At 31.9% G+C, this 20,474-nt stretch overlaps 1 protein-coding gene across 1 annotated transcript in view; it reads right to left on the reverse strand.

Moving 5' to 3' along the window:
• The window catches only part of LOC126891740 (N-alpha-acetyltransferase 35, NatC auxiliary subunit-like), a 113,148-nt gene that overhangs the window by 61,898 nt on the left and 30,776 nt on the right, over positions 1 to 20,474 (reverse strand). Inside the window, exons 5-8 of the mRNA XM_050661015.1 lie at positions 16,071 to 16,396; positions 10,625 to 10,806; positions 2,775 to 2,945; positions 2,321 to 2,461 (exon numbers count right to left, since the gene is read on the reverse strand). Of these exons, the coding sequence (XP_050516972.1) occupies positions 2,321 to 2,461; positions 2,775 to 2,945; positions 10,625 to 10,806; positions 16,071 to 16,396 (820 nt within the window). The remainder of the gene's footprint in view (positions 1 to 2,320; positions 2,462 to 2,774; positions 2,946 to 10,624; positions 10,807 to 16,070; positions 16,397 to 20,474) is intronic.

Consider the following 20,474-nt stretch of genomic DNA (forward strand, 5'->3'; position numbering starts at 1 on the left):
TTTTTAAAAAATTTAAACACAAAATGAAAGACTAAATTATTATCGAGGGCCGAAAGTCCCTTAGAATATATAAGAAGTTTCTTTCGAATGAGATATTTGAAATTAAAAATCACACTAAATTTTCTCTTAGTTTTTCACCCCTGTAACTTATTAAAATAAACATTATAGAAGTTCTCAGGGACTTTCGGCCCTCGCTAATAACGTAATCTTTCATTCTGCGTTTAAATTTTTCAAAAATACTTGTTAGTTTTCTCATGATTCGAAAAAAATGAATCCCCATTTGAATAGCATTGCAGCCGAAAATACGTACCGATCCTCTTAACTCGATTGAACACTTGGAACAACCTCAAAAAATGGGTAAGAGCAAGAGTACCAGCCCGTACATCCTTCGGAGAGCTCAAGACGGCTGCGGTTGAGGAGCGGCACAATATCCCCCAATCGGATATCCAGGATATCATGAATGGATTGCCAAACCGTCTCCAAGAAGTCCTAAAGGCCAGAAGCGGCAATACCCATTATTAATACTCATATTTTTTTAAATGAAGTAAAAGAGAGACGTACTCTCAATAATTTATTGTAACTTCCGACGACCGGTTTCGCTCTCTAAAGTATGCAGAGCATCTTCAGGTCAACGGTTACAAGTCACTAAATGCTACAAATAAAAAACCAGAGTTAGAACAATGTCTGGTTGTAAAAGATGCTAAAGATCCATAAGATCAAGCCAATATTGAACAACATACATAAAAGTAGTTAAGATAGCAGACAAATACATATGCATGTACAATCGGGGGCGGTAACAAACCTCCCCAAGCTCACAAACACATGCAGATGTATGCCGTATGTAATCATGCAATGATAACGTGTCGTACTTACATTCGGTTACAAGGAGTTACTTCCTGAGTATTCATTAACATGATATTTTGCTTAAGTTATGCTAACGGGATATGGTGGAATAGACGGAGAATGTTGTAAAGGTTAACAAGTTTATGGAAATTGGAAATTCTTGAGGGTGAAGACATAGTTAGTGAAAGACAACCAACAAATCTGTGCCTGTTATTTTGTTTGTGAAGTAGACTAAAGTGAATGTCATATATACAATTTTAATATGTGATAGTTTTAAAGATATTTATTTATATTTATTAAAAGACTTCTATTTATTAATGTATGTGTTAGTGTAAGACTGAAAACGTTTGGATCAAAAAGGGGTCGATATCTAATATGTATGTTAGATGTGGACGTGCAGATGTAACCTAAGTTGTTAAGGTCAATACTCCTTGATGTTCTAATGAGAGGAGTAGTGGTCGCATAAGGGATGAAAAGTCGGAAAGCTTAAAAAAATGTAGCTAAAAGATTGTATTAGCAGTCATATAATAAAACAATAATAAATGTGAATTGATAGACAACAATGTAGTTACATGAAACTGAGATATAAATTAAAGGGAGGGAAATTAGAATAGAAAAGGAAAGAAAAGAATTAAAATTCAGTTGAAAGTAATTGATTGTAAATGATTTATTATTGAGATTCAATTATTGGGCCTGTTTTAATGATATAGGTAGTGAAAAAATTTAATAATCTATTGAATCAGATAGAAGAAAAGAATAATAATAAAAAATATTTTTTTTGGGTACACCTACATTGTGTTTAAAATTCGTCAATAAATAAGTAAATTCACATTAAAATTAAAATAAAACACACATATTTTTTAATTAGACTATGATTTTGATAATTATGTTTGTTTGAATTTTCTTCGAAAATTTTGCTAAGCACCCTTGATAAACGACTTTTTTTCAAAAAATTTACTGTTTTGTTTTCCTCAAAGGTGGTTTTCACCACATCTTTCATTAAACGTGGTCCAAAATTGATAATTCCTCCAAATTGAAAGAAATATAATGTGGGTGGTTAATTTTGCCGGTGAGTGTGAATTACATGAAAATATACGCTTGCTCAACTGAAACACATCTTTGGTCAAGTTAGGCTCACATTGCGAAAGTAGTTAAAGAGAATCTACAATGAACGAGATGAAGGATATTAGAGCATCCACCCTATAGTCATGATTTATTGCCTTCTGATTTTCACAATCTTGAACCATTGAAAAAGACGCTAAATGCTGTGAAACAATTCTTTCAGAATCAGCCACAAAAATTATTTAAGCACGGTATACATCGGTTGGTGAAGCAATGGGATATGTGCCTTTATTGTTAAGTGATATTTTATGTAGTGATAACAATTATTTGTAGATATATTAATCAATAATTTTTTTGTGGATCAAAGATGGGTTTCAATTGAACACGCCTTGTAGTTTATTACATTTATTATTACCTCGTCCTGTAAAGAAGTAAAGTCTTCTAAAATATGGGCCAATTTATCTCTTTGTCTCGCTCTGTTATGTCCACATAATTGGAGAAAAAGTGTAAATGGTCTTGTACAGTGAGACAAAAATGTATCAACGTAATGTTTAGCCTAAAATTAAAAAAAAAACTTTTAAAGTTTTCTTAAAGGTGAGAGAGAGAGAGGGATTCTGAAAGGATAAATGTAAATAAAAATGGTCAAAATGAATTTTAGCACATACGATATGTACTGCTTTAGCGGTATATAATAAGATAAATAATAAATATTTTAATTACATATTTAATTATCAGAACAACCAGCCACCGCACTATATATCTTAAAGCAGAACTATCAAGACCTACAAATCTGACCAATCTACTATATTTCTTACCGCAGCTAAACATGAATATGAACTTTTTGAGTAGTATAAAGCAAAAATTATTACCTGTGAATTATTTAATAGAGCTTTGGATATTAGTGCAGGAGGAGAAATAAATGATTTAACAGCATCCTTTAGTATGTCCTTTAAATTTCCAGTTGAACCAGGATACATCATCTGTAGAGCTGACCGGGACAATATGCAAGGACTACTTTTACTGAAATCGATGAAGAAATCCTAAAAAGGGTATGTATATGTATATGTGTAAAAGTATGTGTATATAATTACTTTATCATGCAAGTTGCAGCTGCACAGGTCAGGCGTCGCGCGCCTTTTTCTATACAAACGAGTTTTAGCTCAGGTAGGTGCTGTTATACAGCCACAACTTCGCTTGTATTTCGAATTTCTTAACCCTGCGTTAATGCAGTGGGATGTGGTACACCCCAGCCAGAAATATTGTGGTGTTCTTTGTTGATATATTCAGAATATTATTTGAATGTTTGCAACTTACTGTTATTTTTATATCAAAGCAATAAACGCGGACTTTGTAATAAGAAATCGAACGAGTCGTACGCTTAAAACAAGCTTCACAATAAAACTAGTTTTTAAGTGTTAAAAAGCAACAAAGTAATTCTAGTTTTACGTAAAGAGTGAATCTAAGTGATTGTTCTTACGGCAAGTACAAAAACTGTGAGTACAAATTATTATTTAATTCCAAATAATTAACATTTACGCTAAATCCACGTAGACAGTAATCAATTTTGGATATAAAGCAACAACTTTTTATACCTACCTGCTATCAGTTCTGGTATCAAAGGAACAGGACCGTACTTTTAAAATTTATCGATGACAATAATAATTGAAAATGGTTAGTTTTCCGCCTCTTGGGGCTCCTGATCAAGAAGTGGAGCATAATTTACCAAATACAACTATGAAATAATCTTTTGCCACTGTCACAAATCAAAATTTACCAAATTCCCGTTAAAATCACAAGCAGTAGTTTTTCCTGCGTTGGAAAATACAAGGTTGGAAGAATATTTGTTTGCAATTGGTGATTTAATGCATCCCAAAAATATTCTTTTCTCCTCTAAAATGTGAAATGGTCGAATTTGTATTTACCTAGCAAGCGAAATTTTAGTTAACAATTTTCTACAAATTAATAGAGGAATAATAACTGTAAACCACCAAAAAATTCAGGGTCGTAGATTAATATCATCAAATGAAAGATTATTAATATCAAATGTTTGTCCTTCAATCCCTCATTCAATTATTGAAAATGAACTTTCCAATTTGGGCTTAAATTTGGTAACTTCAATAATTTTTTTAAAAATTGGTACATCAAATCCTGATTACAAACACATTTACAGTTTCAGAAGGCATATTTTTATTTCTCCCCCTGTCTCATCAATACCTGACCCAATACTTGTAACTTACGAAATGATATCATACCGTATATTTCTTGTAATGGAGAAAGATTTATGTACTATTTGCAGACATGCGGGACATTCGGCTGAAAATTGTCCAACTGTTTCGGAAACCCAAACATCTCAAGTACAAAATGCTGCTCCAACTACTTCAACTGATCCAATAAACAATGAAAACATTCCAACTGGATGCAAATTATATCTTCGTTTACTCCTACACTATCGACTAAATCTAATACTTACCCTTGCCTCTTTACCCGCTACTCATGCTACACAAAGTACTGACACCCAACAAATATCACACGATCCTCCTTCAAACAAACGAACTATTTCTGAAATTATAAGCCCTCCCCCAAATGATACTCCAGAACACAGCTCCTTTCCAGTTCCAAAATTAAAAAAGCCAAAGTCTTCAATCACAGATACAAGATCAATTCAAGTAATGGAAGATATAAAAAATTCAGCTAGACTAATGTATGACGATACTTAAGTAACACATTCAATATCTTATGAAACATTCGTAGATATATTGGAAAATGTTCATGGTACCCCTGACCCAATAAGCTTAATAAAAACTTATACAAACGAACTCGAAAGCCTATTGAATCTTTTAAGTCAACTACACGAAAATTTACCAAATAAGAAATCAAAAGCTAGATGCACCAGACTTCGAAACAAAATACTTAAATTCATACAACCAGACACAAACACCGAATTCGAGAATGAATTTGAAAAAGATAAATAATGGCTTTCTCGATTATCCAGTAGAACCTACGCAATGTGCCCTCCAAGAACTCAAGACATACAGTAATCATAATCTTATATATACCGATGCCTCTAAAACCATGGAAGGAGTGGGAGCAGCATTTATGTTCAATAAAACTAAAATATTAATTAAACCCCCGAAATTAACTTCCATTTATACAGCAGAGTTAACCGCTATCCTCAACGCAATAAATTTTGTGGTAGAAAATAACATGAAAAATCCTGTCATTATTACGGATTCCCTATGTTCTGTAACTGTCTTAAATGATTAAATGACCTATATCCTCTTCATCCAAGTCTACTACTTATTTAATCAGCATTACACCAATTGCAAACTATGACTATCAATGTCAACTTTGTATGGATTCCATCACATATCGGAATTGCTGGTAATGAAGAAGTAGATTCATTGGCAAAACTAGCAGTATTAAGCACGGAAGCTGTAGAAATCAGAAGCATTCCACATCTAGATGGAAAACCTGTAATCAAGAACTTGGTAATCAATGCTTGGCAAACCAAGTGGAATCAATCAACATCCAAACTGCGAGAAGTAAAACATTCAATACTGCATTGGAAATCAACCCCAAATAAGCGATTACATCAAACCATTCTCTCTCGTCTGAAAATAGGCCACACCGCCATCACGCATAAACATCTGCTGGAGAGTGAAGTAAAACCACAGTGCTACGTATGTGATATTGTGCTCAGTGTTCGCCACATTTTACTGGAGTGTCCTCTCTATTGCGTGGAGAGACTTCAATATAAACTACAAGACACCTTACAAGCAATATTAAGTGACGGAACTGATATGAACAATTTGACATCATACTTGTATTCTATAAATGTACTAAATAAATTGTAAACCTTTTAATTGTATTGCGCCAATGACCCTTTGAGGTTGAGGCATAAATAAAAAAAAACGCAATAAACGCATTTAGTGCAGATTACGGTTATCTTATTTCTGCGACTTTTTTGATTTTTTCAAATTTTTCTTTGTACTCTTGATTAATTTTATTGGGGTTCTACAGAACGCACCGCACTAACTGTGTAATATTTACCCATCGCACTAACACAGGGTTAATAAAAGTTTAGAACAGTATTTCTATGATACTAAGGAATGTTTTTACTTGAAAAACAAAAACCGTTAATTTTTATTTAGAAAATAAAAGCAGCCTTACACAATACAGCATTATAGTCATTGGGCCCATATATAAAATTATTATTTATGACCACACCGTCGAACCTTTTTGTACTTGTTATTTGGGAGGAGTCGGACAAATTTGGAGCTTGGCGCATTATGGTAGTGGGGCGTTGGTCTGTCAAGCTGTCACGAAGTTGTCAATTTTATTCAAGAAAAAAGTTTATAACCACATTGGTCATTTTATTTTAATCAAAGGTTTTTATCATATAAACAGCGAAAACAATTTTGTCGGACAAAAATATTGGGCCATATGACGCGTCGGACACGCTAAATATGTCAAAGTTATGAAAATAATAAATTTATTACCACATGGTTAATTTTAACAGAATCTACCATAAAAAATTTTTACAATAATGTGGTAACCTTGTCGGAAAATTTTCATGGGGCATATGCGCAGTCGGATGCGCCGAAGATATCAATTTCCTGGAATTTTTTTATTTATAACCATTTTTCCGACAAAAATAGGAGGTTATAAGTAATTATATTCTAAATAAAAAAATCTACGTGTCCGACAAAAATATTGGGGCAAATCGTCAGTCGGACAAAAAATTTTATTTTTATTAATAGGTAAACTATACTTTTAAACTATTCTGGGTTCGTGCATCCCTTATCTTCACAACCATTTTTCCGACAAAATTAGTAGGTTACAAATAATTATATTCTTAAACAAAAAATGTAATTGTCTGACAAAAATGTTGGGGCGAACGAAGGGAAAACTTCATTCTTTTAGGTTATCGACGCCCTTAAGAGGAGGCATTGTCAAAAAAATTAAAACAGTTTTTCTCGGTTACTTTTGAATCAATTTAGCTGAAAATTGGTACACATACTAAGTACAACATTTAAAAGGGCGTGACGTAGAGTTGTACCCAAAATTTTCCAAAAAAAATTCCGACAAGAGGGAAAATTTTGGAAAATTTTGATCTGAAAATTTGTGTGCATACTCCTTGAACAATAACAAACATCGTTCTGTAGTTTTTTTGAAAAATTTTTTTGAAAATTTTGGACCCATTATTTTTGTCCGACAAGTGATCCAATTACACATGTAAAAAACAGTACAAAATAAAAATGACATATGTGGTACTAAATAAAAAAATTCCAGAAAATTGACATCTTCGGCTCATCCGACTGCGCATATGCCCCGTGAAAATTGTCCGACAAGGTTACCACAATATTGTAAAAATGTTTTATGGTAGATTCTGTTAAAATTAGCCATGTGGTAATAAATTTATTATTTTCATAAATTTGATATATTTAGCGTGTCCGACGCGTCATATGGCCCAATATTTTTGTCCGACAAAGTTGTTTCCGCTGTTTATATGATAAAAAACATTGATTAAAATAAAATGACCAATGTGGTTATAAATTTTTTTCTTGCATAAAATTGACAATTTCGTGGCAGCTTGACAGACAAACGCCCCACTACCATAATGCGCCAAGCTCCAAATTTGTCCGTCTCCACCCCAATAACAAGTACAAAAAGTTTCAACGGTGTGGTCATAAATAATAATTTTATGTGTGGGCCAAGGACTATTATAATAGTGAAGGAAATGTATGTGATGAATAATAGGAAACTTAAATAATAAAATTTTAAATTCGAAAAAAATGGTTATAAATCACAACAGAATATAATTTAAAACATGTATCAAAGATAAAAAAGTTGTTTTTGTGTTCCGTTTGGCTCCTAAAGACGATTCTAAATTCAAATTAAAGCAGTTAGCCAAAAACGCGTCGTGATGTCATCTAGTTAATGTTTACATTCTGCACCAACAAAGTAAACAAAATTGTATATAATTTTAAACTAGACATTATAAACGTCAGTAGAAAATACAGTTATGTCGTCACAAGTGTTTTGGATCGTTTGAACTATTCACAGAAAACTTGTACTTTTACAAAATGGTTTTATTATCCATAGTAAACCGTCTTTCCTTTTCTTCAAAAACTATATCAAACTCCAATCTCAACAAACTGGTATATACACTGTGTCCATGATTGGGGTGCTCAAGAGGAAAAACTTTTTTATTTTCAATTTTAACGAAAAATGTCATTCTTGATAAAAAGTTTTGCTTGTTCTAAAACCCCATAAAACGAAATAAAATTCAAGATTTACAAACCCTGTTTAATTTTGTAGTCAATTTTATGTAAATCACTATAAATTGTTGCACTAAGTTCGAAATCGTAACAATAATCTAGTGTTGTCAAGCCCAAATGTAACTTAGTAACTGTCAACTCCGATAAATAATTTGCGAATTGTCATTTTTTTCGACAATGTTAAGCGTTCATAAAAGAACCATGATACATTTTATTGTTAAAATTATTGGATTAATAATTATTGAATTATTAAATAATTGGATGTTTCAAGGAGAAAGACAAAGTTGGGTTTCATAATCCAAAGAAGCGAAAGGGTTATTCTCCCTAGTTATTATTGTTACAATTTTGAATTTTATTTCGTTTTATGCGGTTTTAGAACAAGCAAAACTTTTTATAGTTGAAAGACTGATAAGTTTTGTACACACTTGAATGAACGAAGAAAGTGAGAAAAGTACACACTGTATCACCGAACCATGACCAAAATTTATATGTTTGTAACGTCTAAGTGGTTGTTCTTACTGTTTTATTATCTTTAATTATTAAAATCCAGTAATCCAAGAAAAGTAATCTTTCATCGTCCGGAGTTGCACAGCTGACCAATGTTCTTAATATGCAAACACCTACAACCCGAAGTAGCCGGTACTTTTTTTATATACTTTGACCATTAGCTCTGATGATGACACATATCGCACCCTCAGTGCAAGACTGCAGTAAGTCAAAATAAGTAAGTTTCGAGATAAAGACGATTTTGTTTATTTTCGTGCTAATATCGGTGAAATAAGACAAAAGATTTAAGAAAAATTAACATTTAATTATGATTTTGCATGCTTTTCAGCCTATATTACATTAACCAAAAATAGAAATTTAAATAAAATAATATTAATGCAAAAAAAATTAGGAACACTTTTGCACGGAAAAAATTGTTAATCACTACACATTTAGTATTAGAATTTCAAAGTTACAACAGTTTTGCACGGAGAAAATTGTAAAAAGTGTAGACACATTTACTTTTACAGTTAAACCTGTGTTACCGGCCACCTGCCAACATCGGCCACCTGTATTAACGGCCAGTTTAAAAATTCCCCAAACCAATTATGTATATCTAGACTACAAAAACTGGCAATACCGGCCACCTTTCTATATCGGCCAATAGTTCTTTCATTTTTAGTGGCCGTTGCTGACAGGTTTTACCGTAGTTGTTGTCCTCTTCTTTTTTTATAAAAACTATGGTGGGCTTCTGGTATCATACCCGAATGGCATAAGTATACGAAATCTTCCTTTTTGGCCCTTTGAATTTTTGGCTGTTCTTTGGCAAGTTTTCTGAGAATAGATATTTTTGACGTCTCAGTATTGGCAATACACAAGTTTTAAGATAACTGTTTTTCCTTTCATGAGAAAAAATACTTTTTGGTATAAATAATTAGTATAAATATAATAATAAATATTATAAATAATTAGTCTTAATTTATGTGGTTTTAATCCAATCTAACAAATAAATGGTAAATCGACATCGCACACATCTTATGAAAAATAAATATAATATCACACAAAGGACATAAAATTTACATGAATAGATTGGTCTCGAAAATCTTTTTTTATTGTCTCAGCCGTTAATGGATTACGTAGACGCGCTGTATATTAAAATTAAACAACACAGATATAGATATTAAAATAACAAATATCTTACTTTTTTCATTGCTTGCTATCGAATCCGTTGCAATGTTCCGTGCAAAACTGTTGTAACTCTGTTACATTAGAGTTACAACAGTTTTTCACGGAACTTATGTTCAAAAACGCAAAATAGTTAAACTGTTGTTGTTGTAATATTTAGCCCATTAAGCATTTGAAAGTTACTAAAGTTTTACAGGGGATAGATATATGCATGTTTACAATCGAATTCCATGATTACTTCATTTTCATAAAATTTTGAGTTACTGCAGTCTTGCACTGAGGGTGTGATATGTCGAAAGCGCTTAGCTAAGGATATTAAATATATTTACATACTTTAATATACTTTTTTCACATTCTTCGAAAACTTTTTATCAAGAATGACATTTTTCGCTAAAATTGAAAATAAAAGTTTTTCCTCTTGGGCACCCCAACCCTGGACACACTGTATTATTACAATGACATATGATAAATGTCATTAGAATATAAATATTTTTCCCTGATTCCCTATAAGAAGGGGAAGAAGAATATACCTAAATATAACCATAAATATAACCATATAGTAAAACTATGTGACGTCACAGGTCGTTTGAACTATTTCAATATCGCAGAAGATTTTAAATCTGTATTTCTAAGTTATTATAAGTTTTTGAAGCATGAAATTTTGGAAATCTCATTTTTAAACAAAACTGAACATTATTATGTAATAAAAAAAATGTGCAAATTCCCTATTGTATCAATGTAAGCACATCACGATTAGAAATACTTACCATAGCCTGATGCAGTGACGTAATTGATGTAATTTTAGTGGCGATTTTAAATTTCTCAGTCACATCAATGAAGTAAGCAATAGCTTCGGACCGTGATTTAATTTTAGTGTATCTAGGAAATGTAGGAGGTAGCAGTCTTTGGTTGATCGAAGGTTCAAATCCCAAAATATATTCAGAATTGGCTAAAAAGAAACAAAAATAGTGAGTATATAAAAGTGACAAATATCGAATTAGGTTAGCCTATATAAATTCTATGATATTTACTATCCTCAGTAACAGCTAATAAATGACATACAAAGCTTTACCATCTACCATCATTACCAATGCATTTCTACGCGAAATGAATTTTAGAAAAGTGCCTGTCATGGCAAAAACCACTCATTATGGAAAGCAACAAAAAAATTTAACCGACCAATCATAAGCATTCCTCCTATAAGAAAAACTGATGGAACATGGGCACAATCTAACCCTGAAAAACCTGAACTTTTCGCTGAATACCTAACATTTGTTTTCAGTACCATCGTCCAACAACTGGGTAGCCCTTTCTTTATCTAATTTTTACTGCAGGCCTCCCACAAACCGACAATATTATAGCACCTACAGAACTACATTTGCAGATGATACTGCAATAATAACCTCAGACGTGGACCCGACGGGAGCATCTGAGAAGCTACAATACCACTGGATATTTTTTCTAGATGGCTACATAAATGGAAAATGAATGTTAATACCGATAAATCCGCCCAAATTACATTTACTACAAGAAGAAGCAGAACACCTCAAGTTACCATAAATAACAGCCCTATCCCCGTAAAAACTGTGGTAAAATATCTTGGACCCCCTTGGTTGACAAACTGACATGGAAGACACACATAAAAGCAAAAAGAAGCCAAATTAATCTAAAAATGAAAAATATGAACTGGCTACTCAATATAAAGTCCAAACTATCACTTGAAAACAAACTGGCCATCTACAAATATATACCTACTAAAGCCAATTTGGACATATGGGATTGAGCTCTGGGGATGTACCAAGCCATCAAATACCAAAATATTACAGTCATTTCAGTCCAAGACACTTCGTATGATATCTGGAGCGCCTTGGCATGTAACAATTCTAATCTTACATAGCGATCTAAAATGCCCATTAATAGAATGTGAAATAACATCTATATCTTAGACTGAATAAATACAAAGAACGAAGATCAGATCATGACAATCTGTTCATAAGAAACCTATTCGATCAGCCCTTAGAAGATAGAAGATTGAAACGAATCTGGCCAGAAGACCTACTTGAGTAATACCCCAGGCTGTGGGCGAAAAAACGTGATATAATTCAGGAATTTTTGAAACCTACCAGGTGTTGTAAAGGACCATGACAGGAATAACTTCGACTAAAATGTAACCAAAAATTTTGTGCGGTTTTTTATTTATGACGTTTTTCATTTGTTAAATTTGCAATTATTAAAGATTTTTAATTTTGCAGTTTAGGATATTCATTTTAGAGCAAAACTTTTAAATAGAAAATTGTAGTAAATTAATAAACTTACAATTTGAGCTAGGTAAGTTTAATTTCGTTAATACGTTATTGCAAAACAGCCTGCAAAAGGTCCAAAATGGCCGTTTTTTGCAATTGCATTATTTATTGTAAAAATAACTTTTATGTATTTTTAAGGCTTTAAAATGAAGATCTTTCAAAACCAAACCTAAAAAAAATTGTAGGGCTCAATAGGTGAACTTGTTGCTTAGATATTATAATTTGTTTATCCCAAGGGGTCAAATGTCGAAAACTATAACTTTTTCAAAAAAAATCGTAGAGGGTTAATCCACGATCCACTCTCCGTCTAAAGACTTATATTTTCATATTGTGATGTAAATAAATGCGTATAGGATTTTTCAACCTCTTATTTCGGGTTTGAAAATAAGGGTGCAAATTTCGTTATAAACATTTAGAACTGAAGCCGACCCTGTACATCCTATGAGTTTCTAACTTGCAGGTTATTGCTGCTGAAGACAAAGTACCTAAAGATTCAAAACAAAATAAAAATTTTCTACGTCTAACTGAAGCCGATGCTTTGTCGTGATGCTTTGGTCACTGGACCTTACATCTCTCTGCCATTGTAAAGACAAACCATTTTACTTATTGTTTTCATTGTAAAACAGATTGTAAAAAAACGGTGTTAATAAAAAAAAACTGAAGCCGAGATAATTGTTTTTGTTTTCTTAAATCGTAGTGACTTTATTTATAAAAATTAAGAAATTATTTCAGTCATTGACTAAAGAAAGACTTGTATTATCTTAAAATAAAAATTATTTTAACCGAAAATTACATTCAATTATTAAAAATTATTTTTAAAGTTTAGTGGAGATTTATTTTTCGTTACGAATGTGATTTATTGTGTCGGTTGCCCTTAGCAACGGTTAGCAACTTATATCCATTGAATCACGGTTTTTGCTTTAAATGTTAAAGCACCGCTTGGATTAACATGAAATTTGGCAAACACATAGATAACATGTCAAAGAATAAAAATGATAATGGGCCTATGTGTGCTTTTGTCCCGGGGGTGAGTTTCAGCCCTTATAAGGGGTGAAAAAATAGATGTTCAAAATAAGTTCGAAAATGGATAAAACGTCTTTTTGGCACCTTTTGTTCTATAGCATTTTTTCACCAAGTTAATACTATTCGAGTTATTTTCGAGTAAATACCTTCATTTTTCAACAAAAAAAAACACGTTTTTAGGCGGTTTTTGACAAATAACTCAAAAAGTAAATATTTTATTGAAAAAAACATTTTTATCAAAAATTTAGCAAATTAAAAATTTGAAAAAATGATGTATACATGAACCCTCTAGACCCAGTAGAAACAAAGTTCTAGTTAATAAATAATAGGTTCATATCCGTCAAATTTCAAAGTGAATTATTTCAACGTGAAATAACCAAAAAATCATGCACTTTTTGGAGAAAAATCATTACAACTTTTTTAAAGTGTTTAAAAAATATGTATATCTGTTTTTTAAAAAGTTTATAGCATCAAAAGTAAACAAGTTACGCTGAAAATAAAGTTATTCTCTTTTTTTTTTGTCGAAAAACTCAGGAAAGTCTCCCCCTAATTAGCATTAAAAATGAAATTAATCCATTTTACTTCAATGTTTTACTCGTGTATGTGTCGTTTATGTTTGTAAGTTTCATCGGTTCAAAGTGCTTATTTTGAAGGGGCTGTAGTTAAAAGGACTTGAACTATACCTCGTCCAATTTACTTACCGTTGCACGTCATCCGCGCCATAGCCTGTGACACGATACCAACACGAAATATCTAGGCGGTAGGTGTGTTCTCCTTTAGAATCATTTTGAGTCTAAAAAAGAACACACCCACCGCCTAAATATTTCGTGTTGGTATCGTGTCACAGGCTATGGCGCGGATGACGTGCAACGGTAAGTAAATTGGACGAGGTATAGTCAATAATCACGAGTGTATGCAAATTTAGAACAGCCATGTCTTAACCAATTTTTGCCTTCCAAAAAAAGCAAAAAATCCAAAATATTCAGAAAAGCAAAAACTACATTTTTTTACTCTTTGTGATTTTTGGTCACACTAATAAATTTTAAGTTATTTTGAAAAAAAAGATTTTTTTTCAAAATTAAAAATTAAAGCAGATTTACTTTAAAACTAATTTTTTTTAAAGTTCTTTGAACCGCTGATACAGATCATATAAATAATACATGAGCACAGTAACTTGTTAAGCGGTAATGATTAAATTGATTTAAAAGGGTAATTAGGGGAGGACTTTCTCGAGTTTTTTTTACTAAAAAAAAAGAGATCAACTTTATTTTCAGCGTAACTTGCTTACTTTTGATGCTATAAACATTTTTAAAAAACAGATATACATATTTTTTTAAACATTTTAAAAAAGTTGTAATAATTTTTCTCCAAAAAGTGCATGATTTTTTGGTTATTTCAAGTTGAAATAATTTACTTTGAAATTTGACGGAAATGAACCTATTTTTCATTAGCTAGAACTTTGTTTCTACTGGGTCTAGAGAGTTCATGCATACATCATTTTTTTCAATTTTTAATTTGCTAATTTTTGATAAAAACGGTTTTTTCAATAAAATACTTACTTTTTGATTTATGTGTGAAAAAATGCTACAGAACAAAAGGTGCTTAGAATTAGACGTATTATCCATTTCCAAACTTATTTTGAACATATATGTTTTCACCCCTTATTAGGGGTGAAACTCACCCCTTATTAGGGGTGAAACTCACCCCCGGGACAAAAGCACACAGAGGCCCAATATAATTTTTATTCTTTGACATGTTATCTATGTGTTTGCCCAATTTCATGTCAATCCAGCGGTTCTGTACAATAAATCACATTCGTAACGAAAAATAAATCTCCACTGCACTTTAAAAATCATTTTTAATAATTAAATGTAATTTTCTTTCTTTAGTCAATAACTGTGAAATAATTTCTTAATTGTTATAAAGTCACTACGATTTAAGAAAACAAAAACAATTATCTCGGATTCAGTTAGTCGTAGAAAATTTTTATTTTGTTTTGAATCTTTATTTTGTCTTCAGCAACAATAACCTGCAAGTTAGAAACCCTTAGGATGTACAGGAGTGGCTTCATTTCTAAATGTTTATAACGAAATTTACCCCCTTATTTTCAAACCCGAAATAAGAGGTTGAAGAATGTTATACGCATTTCTTTACATCAGAATATGAAAATGTAAGTCTTTAGAAGGAGAGTGGATCTTGGATTAACTCTACGATTTTTTTTAAAGTTATAGCCTTTTACATGTGACCCCTTGGGATAAACAAGTTATAATATCTAAGCATTAAGTTCACCAATCGGGCTCTACAATTTTTTTTTATGTTTGGTATAGATCTTCATTTTAAAGCATTAAAAATACATAAAAGTTATTTTTACAATAAATAATGCAATTGCAAAAAACGGCCATTTTGGACCTTTCGCCGGCTGTTTTGCAATAACTTATTAACAAAATTAAACTTGCCGTAGCTCAAATTGTAGGTTAATTAATTTACTACAATTTTCTATTTAAAAGTTTTTCTCTAAAATGAATATCCTAAGCTGCAAAATTAAAAATCTTTAAAAATTGCAAATTTAACAAATGAAAAACGTCATAAATAAAAAACCGCACAAAATTTTTGGTTACATTTTAGTAGAAGTTATTCCTGCCATCGTCCTTTACAACACCTGGTAGAATTCAAAAATTCCAGAATGATATCCTGAAGTCGACCTATTTTTCACCCACAGTTTGGACTATAACTACACGGAGAGCCATTACTGAATGGTACCCGGCCATGCATACTACATATAAGCTATTTACTTTGCTCGTTGCGTGGAGTAGATTGTAGATTGTATTTGAATTAAATAATAAAAAAAGTAAGTGTATAATAAAGTCGTGACATATCCAATACTCACCATCTTCACTAGTTACACCCTTATCGACGCTCTTCTGTATAATATGTAACATATCCAAACAATTAACTAAAAGTCTCGTGCATTCGGATATCACAGGTTGTTCGTCTTTTTTAAACATGGAAATCAGTACTTGCAAAAAGAGTCTCAAAAATTTGATTCTGGCAAACAAAGCGTGAGTTTCTTCATCCGGATTAATCCTATTTTTCTTATGCAGATCTTCCTCAACTTCCCGTAGCATTCCAATCATGCGCTGTTGAGAAACATCTGGATTTAAGTGGTAACCATATTGCATCGGTTGAAAATCCTCTTCCTCGTAGACCATTCCACTACAAAATACCATGCAATTAATACCAAATTTGACAAAAGAACCGATAAAGTCGCCAGGGTCCCCGTAAGGGTTACTGGCGGCTGTGTGCAAAAAAGAATTTTGGCGCCCCTTAAGGCAATTTGGATCATGTTTTTTAAAACATAAGCAAAAAACCGAAATTTATAGACCATTCACTCAAGTTAAAATATTGCAAAACCTCCGAATTTTAAAGAACCGCTTGGATTGGCATGAAATTTGGCATACAAATAGCTAACATATGAACGAAAAAAGTGATATTGTGCCGATGTGTGCTTTTGCCCTGGATGTGAATTTCACCCCTTCTCCGGGATGAAAAACATACGTTCAAAAAAGTCCGTAATTGGATAAAACGACTAATTTTAAGCAACTTTTGATCTATAGAGTTTTTTCACCAATGCTTTTCGAGTTACGTTACACGTTTTTGGACGGTTTTTCACAAATAACTTAAAGTAAGTATTTTATCGAATAAATATTCTTAGCAAATATATAGCTTATAAAGAAGTGAAAAAAAATTGTGTATATACAGGGTGTAACGAAAATACAGGTCATAAATTTAATCACATATTGTGGGACCAAAAATAGTTTGATTGAACCTAACTCACCTTAGTACAAATGTGCATATAAAAAAAGTTACAACCCTTTGAAGTTACAAAATGAAAATCGATTTTTGCCAATGTATCGAAAACTATTAAAGATTTTTTATTGAAAATGGACATATGGCATTCTTATGACAGTAGCATCTTAAGAAAAAATTATAGTGAAATTTGGACACCCTATAAAAATTTTATGGGGGTTTAGTTCCTTTAAACCCCCCAAACTTTTGTGTACTTTCCAATTAAATTATTATTGTAGTACCATTACTTAAACACAATATTTTTAAAACTCTTAGTACTTTTTCGAAAAGTCAGTTTTTATCGAGATATTTTGAATATTTGTCAAATCCACCACATATTTTGTATATGGTTAAGTACGATTATGGAGACTTGGTAATATGTAATATGAAAATTTTTGTATGATTTACATTTTTAGGTATATTTTTAACCGTATTAAAAAAGAAGCCATATCTCCATAAAAGTTGCCTTCTCGAAAAAATACAAAGAGGCAAAAAAGTTTTAAAAACATTTTGTTTAACTAATGGTATCGCAGTAATAGTTTAATTAGAGCGTACACAAACATTTGGGGGGTTTAAAGGAACAAAAGCCCCATACAATTTTTATGTAAACATATTAAAAAAGAAGCCGCAACTCGATAAAAACTGCCTTATCGAAAAAATACTAAGAGCCAAAAAAGTTTTACAAATATTGAATTTAACTAATGGTACCACAATAATAATTTAATTGGAACGTACAGAAAAGTTTGGGGGGTTTAAGGGAACAAAACCCCCATAAAATTTTTATGGGGAGCACAAATTTCACTATAATTTTTCTTTAAGATGCTCCTGCCATAAGAATGCCGCATATCCATTTTCGATAAAAAATCTCTAATAGTTTTCGATATATTCGAAAAAATCGATTTTCATTTTGTAACTTCAAAGGGCTATAACTTTTTTTATGTGCATATTTGTACTAAGGTAAGTTAGGTTCATTCGAACTATTTTTGGTCCCAGAATATGTGATTTAAGTTATGACCTGTATTTTTGTTACACCCTGTATATGAAGTCTGTAGACCCAGTGGAATCAGAGTTGCAGCTAATGAAAAGTAAGATCTGATTCGTCAAGTTCCAAATCCAATATTTCAACCAATATGAAATAACCAAAAATCAAGCACTTATCGGAGAACACTCACTATAAATTTTATTAAAGTGTTTAAAGAAGCTTTATTTTTGTTTTTTTTTTTTTTAGTTTGTAAGATATAAATTAAGTAAGTTACGCTCAAAATAATGTTGGTACCTACATCTTTTTTTTGGTACACCTTTTTTTGGTGAAAAAATCGTGAAAATCACCCCTTAATTAGCATCCCAAATGAAATTAATCGTTATCGATTCACCACAAGTTACTTTTCTTATATTATGTTTTGTTTTATGATCTTAAGTTTTATCAGTTCAAAGTGTTTATTTTTGAAAAGTTAAAAGGACTTGAACGAGTCACTAATCACGAGTGTACGCAACTCTTGAACAGCCATATCTTACAGCAAAACAAAACATCCAAAATATTCAGAAATGCAAGACCTACATTTTTTTACTGCTTTAGATTTTTAGTCTAATAATTTTTTTAATGAATTTTTTTCAAGATTAACAAACATTTTACTTTAAAACGAAATTTTTTCAAAAATGAGCACTGTGAACCAATGAAACTTACAAAATATATAAACAATACATATAAAGTAAATGGTAAAGCGGTGGCGATTAATTCCATTTAGGATGCTAATTAGGGGGTGATTTTTACGATCTTTTTTTACCAAATAAAAAGGGACAACTTTATTTTGAGCGGAACTTACTTTTGGTGTTAAAAACTTTTTTAAAAAACAAAAATAAAGCTCTTTTTAAACACTTTAAAGAAGTTGTAATCGTTTTCACTGAAAAGTGCTTAATTTTTTGGTATTTCACGTTGAAGTATTAAATTTGGAATTTGACGAACCAGAACCTACTTTTCATTCTCTGCTTCTACTGGATTGACAGACTTCCTGTATAATCCATTTTTTTTACTTTGTTGTAAGCTATATTTTTTCGAGAAAATACTTACTTTTTGAGTTATTTGCGAAAAACCGTCTAAAAACGGGGTTTTTTGTTAAAAATTAACATACTTATTCACTCGCCAATAACTCGAAAGGTATTGACATAGCGAAAAAGTCTATAGAACAAAAGTTGCTTAGAATTAGTCATTTCCAGGGCATAGCACACATCGGCACAATATCACTTTTTTCTTTGGCATGTTAGCTATGTGTACACCAAATTTCATGACAATTCAAGCGGTTCTTTAAAATTCACAGCAAAAACGGTGAGTTAATGGACTATTATTATTTGTAGACTAAAATATCAAAATGAAACAAACAGAATAAAATCATAACAAAATAAATCAAAATGCCTGACTTCTGAAATATTCTCGCAAATAGTAATCAGAATAACTAGATGATATACTAATAAAATTTCGTGTGTATTTATACCTTCTTCTTTAGGTGCGTGTCCGTGTTCAGACGTTGACCGTCATCATGTTCACAAGTTCCTGAAACCTTTCTCTATCGGCTGCTGCGCGAAATAATTCTTCTACCGTGGTTCCTTACCATTGCCTAATATTACGCAACAATGAAAGTTTCCTTCTACCAATCCATCTCTTTTCCTTCATTTTTCCTTGTATTCGGCGAAGTAGATGGTATTTAGGCCCTCTAATTATAAGGCCGAAGTATTCTGTTTGTCTCCTCTTTTTCTCCTATTTACACCTAATCCTATTTAATTTCTCAACTTTTATTTTAAAATTAACTTTTGTTTTTTAGTTTGTCTTTTTTTGCATTTTTTTTTTAATTTTTACCTCGGGTTTTGACGCCCCTAAAGGATGGCGTCCGTGTGCATTGCACACTTTGCACATATGGTAGCGGGGGCCCTGAAAGTCGCTAACATACGGTATGTGGGAATATAAACAATATTGACAGTTGTAGGTGCCATGCGCCAAAACGTACTGAGTGGTTTCCGAACGTCGTTATAAGATCTATTCATGGAGCAAATCCTAACCTTACCCTGAGGGAGAACGCCTGCGCACTTCAAAATTGGGCGTTCGATAAGATTAAATTTTTCCCACTGAACACCTAATGCGCAGGCGTTGTCCCTCTGGGTTTAGGATACGTTCGGGGCATGTTCCGCGAATACACCTATAGCATATACAGAGTTGGGAAAAACGGTAATTTCTCGGAGACGATTTTTATAGATTTTGGTGGGTAAGGGTCTTAGTTTTCTTTGGTCTAAGTCTTCCGTGTTTCTGAAAATCTAATGAACTTTCTTGTTTCCAATAGAACACCCTGTATATTTTTTGCATTTTGAAGTCCTTAAGAAATACTGATTATTTTTTATTTTATATTCCCTATACCTAAATGCCATAATAAGTTATTGCTACATTTATTAAAAAAAA

This window comes from Diabrotica virgifera, chromosome 9, assembly GCF_917563875.1.
Source record: "Diabrotica virgifera virgifera chromosome 9, PGI_DIABVI_V3a".
NCBI classification, from domain to species: domain Eukaryota; kingdom Metazoa; phylum Arthropoda; class Insecta; order Coleoptera; family Chrysomelidae; genus Diabrotica; species Diabrotica virgifera.